Raw genomic sequence first — 10,733 nt, forward strand, 5'->3', positions numbered from 1 at the left:
CTTGTCTCATTTCACATTCAGTCCTAGTAAAAATGATACACAGAGGCTAACTGGCTATTGCATGTTCTCGGCTTTGTAATGAATCGGCGCAACTGTTTATCGCTGTTTCTACTTTTTTAATGCGCAAACTTTATGTTTAATTTATAGTTTATGGGGAGTTTCACGTACCAAAGCGACTCAGGCTATGAGTTACACCGTAGTGAAGGGCTCCGAAAATTTCGACCACCTGGGGTTCTATAACGTGCACTGACATCTCTCAGCACACGGCCCTCTAGAATTTCGCCTTCATAGAAATTCGACTACCGCGGCCGGGATGGAACCAGCGTCTTTCGGGTCAGCAGCCGAGTGCCATAACCACTGAGCCACCGCGGCGGCCTTTAGGCTTAATTTATTGGTCATGTCTATCCGCTGATAGCAAGACGGAACAAGCTATTAAAAGATTAAAAAGAAATTAAAACGCCTGGATTCCCAGTCCGTATGGCATCAATGAGTATTAAACTTTACAGCAGACTGCCATCTTTCCCAGCATTACAGCATTAGATAAGGAATAAAGTAAATGAACAAATAAACAGCCTGTGGTGTGATAGTGCAGATTCAACTCAATAAAAGGAACTATCCGCACACAGCGTCCAACTTTCTACGTGCGAATGACATTCGTACTTAACTCTGAAAGGCAGGTGTTGTCGATCTTTTAGTGCGAGATGATACATTTTTACCAGCATGAAAAGGGTATAGGGGTAAGGAGCGCGCAGAAGAAACGCCAGTATTTCGCACTTTTGTTTAATCCTAGTTGTATCGGGAACAACGTGGAAAGATCAACGCTTCCAGCACCACGGCTTCGGTGGTGGCGTCGTACACGTAGAATGTACACATAGCGCTAGCTACCGCTCGGCACGCGGCGTCCTCCATAAAGACGTCGGGTATATACAGCGGCGCACTGGCTCAGTGGTGCGCATCCCTGCTTCCCTTATCGACGCAGGGAAAAGGGGGAATGGATGTCGCCAACTCGGCCTCCTCTCCTATGTCCCGACCCGCCTCGCCCTTTCTCCCCTACGATCGAGAGCGGTCGGCCTCCGCGGTTTTTCTCTTGGCCGCGGTGGCGCGCCGCCGATAAGGGCAGCGGCGGAGGCGCAGCAGTAGCGCAGGCCGTCGCGGTTGTTGGTCGGGCATGAGTTGGCCCGAACCGCGGCGGAGAAGCGCCGCCGGAGGATCGGCCGCCGAGATCGGGGCCGGTGGGACGCGTCGCTCCTGACCGCGCTGGACCGGAACGAGCCGATAACGCGGCGCTTCCTTTTCTCCCGGCCTTCCCTCCTTCCTTTCTTCTTCCGCCCCCTCCTCCTTTCGGAGGAGACCACCGATGTGTTGGCCTCTGCTGCCTGCTTGCTCCTCTTGTGGCTACAGGGTATCTCCCGCTGTTGCGCCGGCGCTGTACTGTCGTGCCTCATGCACCACCGCTGCTGCGGTTGTAGTATACTGTATACTGCGCCGCAGGGCCTCCCTGCTCTGTCTACCGCAGTTGCTGCGCGAAGGCGGCGAAGCTGTGATCTGCAGTGTGTGCTCATCTTCACTGGCGACACGAGCGCCAGACGATGATGGTGTAACGAACGTAATAACCGTAGGACTGGTTAGTACTAAAGGATGCCATGTTCAAGGAGTTGAGCACGGCGATGCGAACCGTTGGGATGCGAACCTACAGAACAAGCGCTGCGACGAGAAATGCACGTGTATTCTCGGAAAAATAGAGGATCAATGGCGTTTTGGTGAAGTCGTTGGCGCCCCCTTATGGCGATACGCACATATACACGCGCACGCACGCACGAACATGCACACACATATGATGATGGTGAATTTTATGGCGCAAGGGCATCTGCGGCCGAAGACCGCCATGGCACAAGGTATTTTCGTTTGCTCAAGGTGGGATTAAAGACCAATTTCCCAAGCATTTCACCCTAATTAGGCCGAGCACCAGGCAGCGGAAAGCTTGCACCCGTTGTGTCAACGGTGGGTACCCGGCGGCACTATGGATCGAACCCCGCACCTCCCGCGTGCGAGGCGGATGCTCACACCACTATAGGCCATCGGTGCGGTTGCACGCGCATATGAAATGTATACACGTATACTATGTATACGACTATGAAAAAATGTATATACGCACGTACAAGCACGCTACAATTCCTCAGTACACACATGGTTCCACAATGACAGCCTGCCGCACATTTCTGCGGGAGGGTTTATCGCGAGGCGTATGGAAGTTCTTTTGGAGTTATGGGTTGGGTTCTCAACACATTTTTTTTTCTTGTTCAGCAAGAGATTTGCGTTTCGCTTTCATCGCCTGTTGCTCACGCAGCGGGAACCACTGCATTATCCTTGTTTGTGTGAGAAGTTGCTTCATGCCGTTCTTCAAAGATCGTGGCTGGAACTCTCCACTGCATGTCATATATTTTCTTGATTTTGTTTTTCTAATGTTCCTCTGTTTCATCACTTCGTGTGCTAATAGAATCAATCGCGCATTACCTTCTCTCTCCCTCTCCCAGAGCTGGACCCGGAGTCCCAAGAGAGCGGCGATGACGAAGCGGCGGCACGCCTTCGGCTCAAGCGGAAGCTGCAGCGAAATCGCACCTCCTTCTCCATGGAGCAGATCGAAGCGCTGGAGAAAGGTGCGCGCCCTGCGTAGCACTGCCTCGGGATAGCGGTGTACTGTGTATAGAACTGCGTGCTGTCCGCGTGCTGTCCGCTTGCATTCCGTGTGTTGTCCGTGCGTTGTCCGCGTGCCGTCCGCGTGCTGTTCGCGTGTTGTCCGCGTATTGACCGCTTATTGACCGCTTATTGTCCGCTTACTGTCCATGCGCTGTCCTCGTGCCGTCCACGTGCTGTCCGCGTGTTGTCCAAGTGTTGTCTGTGTATTCACCGCTTATTGTCCGTGCGCTGTCCGCGTGCTGTCCGCGTGTTGTCTATGTGTTGTCCGCGTGTTGTCTGTGCTGTACATGCGTTGTCCGTGCGTTGTCCATGAGTTTTACCCTGTGCTGAATACAGTATGCCGTGTCCTTCCCCGAGTCCCTGCCGTCACAACTGCGAACCCAAGCTCCTTCGAAGTCAGTCTACCCGAACAAGGATAGATAGGGGTCCATAAACGATGACTGAGATGGACGGACTGCAAGGCAGCTTCTCGCAGGACGTCTGACAAAACAATTCCGACGCTAGTCTTGCCAGAAAGATCCAAGGACGCCGATATAAGAATAGCAAGACCGTTTCGCGCTAATTGTGCGGGTACCGGCGCAGCCTTAACACTCGTCGCGCTCCGTGCATTCCGTGCAGAGTTCGAGCGCACCCACTACCCGGACGTGTTCGCCCGGGAGAGGCTAGCCGCCAAGATCGACCTGCCCGAGGCACGTATTCAGGTGAGGACTGCAAGCCCCGACGCTCGCACTGCCCTCTGCCATTCTCTCTCTTTCTTTCTCTCTCTCTCTCTCTCACGGCTCTTTTTCTTTGGGCAAATCATTCACTCTGCTGAACGTGACAAGCCTTGCTATGGGCCTTCTACACCATTTCCCGTTGAAGCCCATAGGCCCGAAGAGAAACTGCATGCGGAAAACTTTGTAACCAATGTGCATGTGCCTGTCTTGTCGGTGTCACTGTCTTTTACACCGCCGCTGTTTTGAGGAGCCCTATTCAGAGACTGCATGGCGAATTGTTCTGCAAAGAATTTACTCATCCCGGGAATAGCTGGGCTATACCAGCAATAGTTAAGTGGCACTTTACAGTTAATAAATAAAGTCTGCCTGCCGAGATTTGTAATGATATTAGTGTCGAAGAGGCCCGTTTCACGTGATGACCCACGTGGAAAGCGTTTTCAGCAATAAAAATGCGTCATCCCGAAGTGCTACTGTATAATATTGTAATGTATCTAGCAAGCAAAGGTACAGCCTTTATCAAAGGTTTGGAGCCCAGGGGATTTGCATCTCAGCCACACCATGTAGCTAGTAATGCATACCCAGCATTCCTAATCTCCCGAAGGTTACAATATATCTGATACTTCCGACACCAATGGGTAGGATTCTATGAATGCTACTGGAGCCCCACTACACTGCGTAAAAGCGAGAGCTCTAAACTTTTGACAAAGGCTGTGCGTACCCATGTTAAAGGTACACTGAAGAGGAATCTGAACTTGTCTTTTTGCCGCGGGAACTCGATCTACACGTTCCTAGCATTCTTGGAAACTGCGACTTATTGCCCTGTGGGGCTAATTTCCCTAATTAAATCGAATTAACGTCCGGCTCCCGCCCTTTTTTTTGAATTCTGCCTCGTACGGTGGGCGTAGTCGACCAACGCGTGGAGTGCCTTTCACCCAGTCTCGTGGCGGCTTGCCGCTCTGCCATCGGCGGAGTAATACGTAGTAGTCCGTAGTAGCAAATAGTCCGCGCGTATTTTTGTTTCTGCGGGCTTATTTTGCGGCTATATTATCTGCGAATGAAACTATTTATTCATGGAAAGCTAAAAACAAAATAAAGTGAAAGCAAAGCCTCCACGGAGCTGGCTGAAAGGAACTTCACGCGTTGGTCGACTCCGCCCATCGTACGAGGCAGAATTAAAAAAAAAAGGGCGGGAGCCGGACGTTAATTCGATTTAATTAGGGAAATCGGCCATACAGGGCAATAAGTTGCAGTTTCTAAGAATGCTAGGAACGTGTAGATCGAGTTCCCGCGGCAAAAAGACAAGTTCAGAATCCTCTTCAGTGCACCTTTAAGTTTCGAATTTCTCTGCATTACTTTCATACGTAACTCCGAAAATGAGGAGCACTTAGTATATTTGGCCATAACGTTTATGAGCTTCTCAGAGAATCAAAGCTTCATCACGTGATGTAATAATGTGATTTCCATGCTGTGCATTCACTCTGACTGCCGATACGATGAGGATCAGCTCAGCGCAAGTTGGTCTCGAAAAAACTCCTACCTGTCGTCTGCTGCTGCCTCGTGCATCTGCTCAGTGTTGGGGAAGCATAGAATTCAGAAAGAAGTGATAAAGAAGCACCCAGAAGCATTGGCCAGCTCAGCATGTGGTCTCCCAATCACTGAGGTGTGCGTATTGGACCTAATTTAAGGTTTAATAAGCAGTCTGAAATATCCGCCAAATAATGACAGAGAAACGAGCACCACGCAGAAGTTTCGGGAACGATGAAGCAAAGGTGATGCCATAGGCAACTTGCAGCCATAGGCACTTTCCAGCTGTAACATGCTTGTAGCCAGGCTGTGTATGATATCCATGCCGTGACGCCGAGGAACTCATAATTTTGCATGCATAGCGGTGCGGGACCACGTCACTGCTGATGTTGCGCTGCAGTCGCACGCAGTGCTGGTCACGATTTCCAAATAGCATTTTCCGGAGGGACTTAGTAAAGGATAGCACGGCAGCTGTTTAACACCGCATTCCCATCCATCTCATCGAAAAAGGAAATAAGATTAAGCAGTACTAACAGAGAATGAGCAAAGAATCTGTGCGGCAAACTGTAGGCTAATGATCTTGCATCGTGAGACGTCAGCAAAGCGGGAAAGCCAAATCATCGTTGAGAACACCAAGTAGAGTGGGGTAACGGAAACCACTAGGAATTAGCGGTGAACACCACGATAGTGCCAGAGTCACAGTATGGGGATATATCCACGCTTCTAAACAGCGTCCCTGAAGAAGGCAACCTTTCTCGTCGAAACTCTGCGGTTGCAGATGGATGTATACTTTATGCCCGTGTTACTCCTGCATCGAATCATATCATTCGCAGCGTGTGCTCTTTTTTCTTTTTGGTTTTTTGGTTCTGTTTGTTTATCACGCTCGGCTCTACTCAAGCAGACTCAGACATTTGAATTGAAAAGCCGCTCAAAGCCTACGTCGAACACTACTCTCTCTGTCAAAATCTACAGGAACACAATGCCCGCCACATGCGCACTCTCTTCCTATATCCAAAGCCCAGTTCGTACGAAAGCGCTGTATATGCACGGCCTGTAATGACTGCAGTTATGACTGCTGGTGCGTGCATGCGTGCTCTTCGCTTTTATTTGTTTACATTCTTTAAACGAACGAACCCATTCGCTGAAAAGAAGGAGAAAACGCGCGAGCGCGTGCCGCGCATAGATGGCGCGCGAATCGCATTGCGCGCTCAGCCCCCACGCGGCGCCGGCGCGCTCGCTCGGCCGCCATTGAGTCGGTGCAACGAGGCGGCGCTGCAGTGCCCGTTCTCGCGGAAGGCCATCGACGAACGCTAGCACGTGCACCAAACAAAGGCCTCGAAGCCGAGGCGCATATGCACGCTATAGCGACGGAAACCATTTTCGGGAGAGGGGGAAGGGAGCGCAAGTAGTGGAAAGAGCGAGACGTTGATGGCACGTTCGACAGACGTTCGGCGCAGAGGGATGCCACACGGATGGGAGGGGTTCACTTATTGAATATGCGCGGAGATTTATTCGATGGCGCATCTACCGAGTGGAGTGTTTGGAAGATTTCTTCCCCTGCAGGGTTTCTATTCTTTCCTATTTTTTTCCGCTCCTGCGCTCCCGATGAGGCGTTTTGTCCCCCGTTCAGTGTGAGTGCTTTTATTATCGTGATCTAAGGCCCTATCAGGGAATGGAAGTGCGCAGCTGTCCGAATTGGCCTGGATGAGTTAGTTGGTGGTGGGCGGACACTCAGTAGCCGTTTCGCGTGTTGTATAAATTCACTTTTTTGTAGTTGTTGTTGAGTTTTCCTGCGATTGGTATCTCACTGCTGTGTAGATACCAGTAGGCATGATTGCACAAGAGCGGATACCATGCCTTTGCGGCCACTAATCCTTCAGGAGCAGTCAGCCTTAAATGCTGATTGTGGGATTTACTCGGATTCTGAATGTAAGGTTCAACTTGAGGTACTGATGTTTTCACTGCCTTCTTTGAGCCTCCTCGCAAGATTCTCTTTTTTGTCCTCGTTTCGCCAGCAGGCGAATTTCTCACCTACGCAATGGCACCGCGCTAACAATGCCGCATTGTTTCTACCGCAGAAAGAAGTATGTGTGAATTCGAACCAGTGTTTTATGGAGCGTTAGGTAAACGACAGAGCAGTGCAAGTGAAATGACTTTTGATCTTAAGAGACGCAAACTTACTTTTGCTCTAGCCCTGCTACCTTCTGGACTACGCCACAAAAGTCCTCAAAAACATAAGTAGCGACTTCAGTGACACATTAGCCAGCGGTCCGGTTTAGACCTATGCGCCTGCCAAGACGCCCACAGGCCCGCTTACTCTGTAGGCCTCCTACCTTTGTCTGTAACATGCAGGCTTAGCTGTTAAGAGAAAGAACTGCGTCTGAAGGAGTGCCGAGTTCGTCGTCCGGTCTCCGGTGGTGCATGCATGCCGCAGAACAACGAGCTCCAGAGGGCAGGGCCGGACGACGAGGAAAGAATCCAAACGGAGTGGCCCCGCACCGAGCTTCTTACATCCTCACACGACGACTTGAGCGCGCTTTTGTCCTTTCTTTTCTCCCCCGGTCAGGTCTGGTTCTCCAACCGCCGTGCCAAGTGGCGGCGCGAGGAGAAGCTACGCAGCCAGCGACGCGACGGCGCCGGCAGCGGCGGTGGCGCGGCCGGTCTCGGCGGCAACGGGTGCAGCCCTCCGCGGCCGAGTCCCGGTTACGCGAGCCCGCTCTACCCGTCCCTGCACGCGCCGTCCGGATGCGGCGGAGGCTCCGGGGCCGTCGTGCCCGACATGTACGGCGGTGGGTCTCCGGCCACGGGATACGCGGCGGCGGCGGCAGCTGCTGCGGCCGCAGCCTCCTGCCTACAGCAGCAGCAACAACAGCACCAGCAGCATCAGCAGCAGCAACACCATGGCGCGGCGGCACCGCCGGCGCCGGCCTCGCCTTACGCCCCGTGCGTGCTGGGCCCGTCGGGAGGCGCCGCGGCGGCCGTGTCACGCTCTCCGTACGACTCCATCACGGGTCCGTACCCGTCCAGGCCGACTCACCTCAACGCCCAGCTGGCTGGAGCCGGATCGACGGGTGAGCGCCTCTGGCTTCCTGGTAGCGCCCTCGATGGTCGTGCCGCCTAACTGCTGTATTCTCACCGCACTGTAATGAGTGCCGTTTAGGGTCTTCGTCGTTTCCTAAGAAAGCGCTTCTCTCTTGGTGTAAAGACAGTGTAAGTCCGTACCTTATAAGCTATAACACACTTGAAATAAATGCATATGACAAGCGTGATAACGGTGGTTAGAACAACGAAGGCGAAATGCTTGTTTATCTTGAGCATACCTCACACCTTCTTTTCCTCTCCCCATCGGAAAGAAATATCTTAGTATGCCACCGTACTCATTACGTCTTTTTTTATGGTGACGGGTGTTTTTGCCTCTTGTACCGGGGAGGACATCTCTATTGCTGGCTGTCGCTTGGAACTTACGCGAAGACGCACACTATGCAGGGCTCATCTCGCCGGGCGTGTCGGTTCCCGTGCAAGTGCCGGGCCACAACAGCGGCGACCACCTGGCGTCCAGCTACTGGCCCCGGATACAGTAGGCACCGCCTGACTCTGCGGCTGAGGCAAACGGACGCATGCCCCAACGACTGGGCTACTTCTGATGACCACGACGGCTATATGGCATCCCGGAATACCCACAGCATCATCATCACAGACGGACTACGGCAGCACGCGAGCTTGGAAAGTGCGGCACGGTTAGGCACTGCGACACGCGGGCGCGAGTTAGCGGCGGCCGAGTCAGTGCGAAGCGATACATAGAGCCGATGAGTGACCACGTGCCTTGTGATGGACACCAGTGAGCCACAAAGGTCGCTGAAAAGTTGAAAATGAAGCATTATGGCCCGGAAGATGAATTTTTTTCCACGTAGGACTCTGGCCATGTGGCATTTTGTCGCAAGACAGCACGAGCACCTCGCTATGCAGTTCCGTAGACATATTTCTTGATGGAATCGATCGTAAAACGTGCTAGGTTTTAGACAGCATGTTCCAGGGGATGAAATTTCATCTTCCACAGATGCCTGCAAATACACACAAAGAGCAAGGAGGGTGCAGGCAGGGGGGGGGGGGGGAAGTATAGAGATTAGCTATGTGAAACAGCATTATTCGTGTGCATAAATGCGAACTCGATTTCTGCTTGCACGGTTTGCAGAGTGCTTCCCCCAACAAAAATTCTTAAATTGTAAGGCGTTACATAAGATTATAAATGTGCAAGAGAAGAGATCGCCTCTATTTACGGCCGTGTTGTTCAGTAAGGCAACTTTCGCAGGTTAGGAAAAAAGCTGTCTGTACAAAAAAAAAAAAAACCTTAAGCGGTTTGTTGTCCGTCCGAATGTACTCTACGGCCCTCGTTCTCGCTAGCGTGACCGCAGTGCCTAACCGTGAATGAGCTCAAGTCGTGAGACTCGTCGTGCGTATGCCATCGTCGTGGTTGTGCAACCGTCGCCTCCAAGATAAAAATGCTGCCGCCGCAGAGTCTGGGCGGATCTTACTGGCATCCGTCGCCAACGCTTCCATGGACAGGAGGAAACCTAGTAGGCAAAGACCAGGCCTGCCCCGGACGATCGACTTGGACGTGCGTCGTCTGCATCCCGTGCTCGTGAAACTTGTCGGACCGATGAAGACAGAGTGAAAAGTGCGCGTTCGTGCTTCGCGTTTGCCTTTTTTTTTTGTTCCTTTTTGTGATCCGTCTCATGACCGTCGTGTCCTTCACCGACTCGCCGCCCACAACATATAGCGGAAGTGACGCTGCAGCTACGGATGTGACATGCTCACCGGACTTCGAATGGGGGAGGAAAAAAGTAAGCTTTGTGCGTTAAAGGCTCTGAAGATTTCTAAATCCTTCAAGAAAAGGTTATTACGATCTTTAACTATGCTATACGCGTATACAAGATGCTCGCTGTCTTGGAGCAAGCAAGCTGAAATTTTATGCGAACTAGGGCACTCTTTAGGCTGTGATTTCTGACAGAATTTGTGTTGAATTAGGTATGCGAGATCACCTCGTTTTAACTCTTTGATCTGGCCTCCGGCCTTCCATGCTATACGCCAGACTTTCGTTCTGTAGAACTCGCGAGAGTTCGGCACCTCCAGTTCTGTGCTAAGAACAACTTGAACAACAGCAGTGATCGATTGTAACTGCTGGCAGGGTTTAACGAATGAATACGAAAGCAACGATGAATACGTACGATATGTGCAGTACGTGTCGTACTTAGAGTAAACGCAAGACATGATTATACCGGTTGTTAACGCGGAAAGAAGTAGGTTTCACCGCAAGGCAGGCGCAGGTGCAGAGAGCTCGAGAGCATGAATCCGAAGCCGTGCTCCTGCTTTGCGGTGAAACCTACTTTTCTTCGTGTTAGGAGCCGTTTTAGCCATGTTTTGTGTTCCCTGTAAATGTGACGCGTGCTGTACCAAAACGAACTAGCAAGCTTTCGTGTACTGGCACATTGCATGGCATCATGGCATCTTCACTTTCCCGCGTACAACAGGTGCTATTGGTTCACTATGGCCTGATTTTTTTTTTTTTTTTTTAAGTGCAAAGGTCGCGGCAGCACACTTGATGCCTAGGTTGACGAAAACGAAGCATTTTCACTTTGTAAAACGTATCAGGTATATGTTTCTTTGCTTTTTTGTCGTTCGCATTCCAAAAGGAGAGGTTAAAGCACATTCTAATGATTAAAGGACAGTTCAAAGTTATGTCCTTCCTTTGACAGATGGCATTACGTCCTTTCTTCGTGCGACCGCTTCAAGTATACA

The 10,733-nt window shown here is 51.4% G+C and overlaps 1 protein-coding gene across 2 annotated transcripts in view; it reads left to right on the plus strand.

Moving 5' to 3' along the window:
* LOC149371155 (paired box protein Pax-6-like) overlaps nucleotides 1-9,014 on the plus strand; it is a 73,214-nt gene extending 64,200 nt beyond the window's left edge. For both annotated transcript variants that reach the window (XM_089564678.1, XM_089564684.1), the window contains 4 exons: nucleotides 2,535-2,657; nucleotides 3,316-3,398; nucleotides 7,504-8,008; nucleotides 8,424-9,014. In XM_089564678.1, coding sequence (XP_089420804.1) covers nucleotides 2,535-2,657; nucleotides 3,316-3,398; nucleotides 7,504-8,008; nucleotides 8,424-8,518 — 806 coding nt within the window. In that variant the 3' untranslated portion in view covers nucleotides 8,519-9,014. The remainder of the gene's footprint in view (nucleotides 1-2,534; nucleotides 2,658-3,315; nucleotides 3,399-7,503; nucleotides 8,009-8,423) is intronic.
* Nucleotides 9,015-10,733: the final 1,719 nt, after the last annotated feature.

The sequence above is a fragment of the Amblyomma mixtum genome, chromosome 1 (assembly GCF_055824585.1).
Source record: "Amblyomma mixtum isolate Tamu chromosome 1, ASM5582458v1, whole genome shotgun sequence".
Taxonomy (NCBI): Eukaryota; Metazoa; Arthropoda; class Arachnida; order Ixodida; family Ixodidae; genus Amblyomma; species Amblyomma mixtum.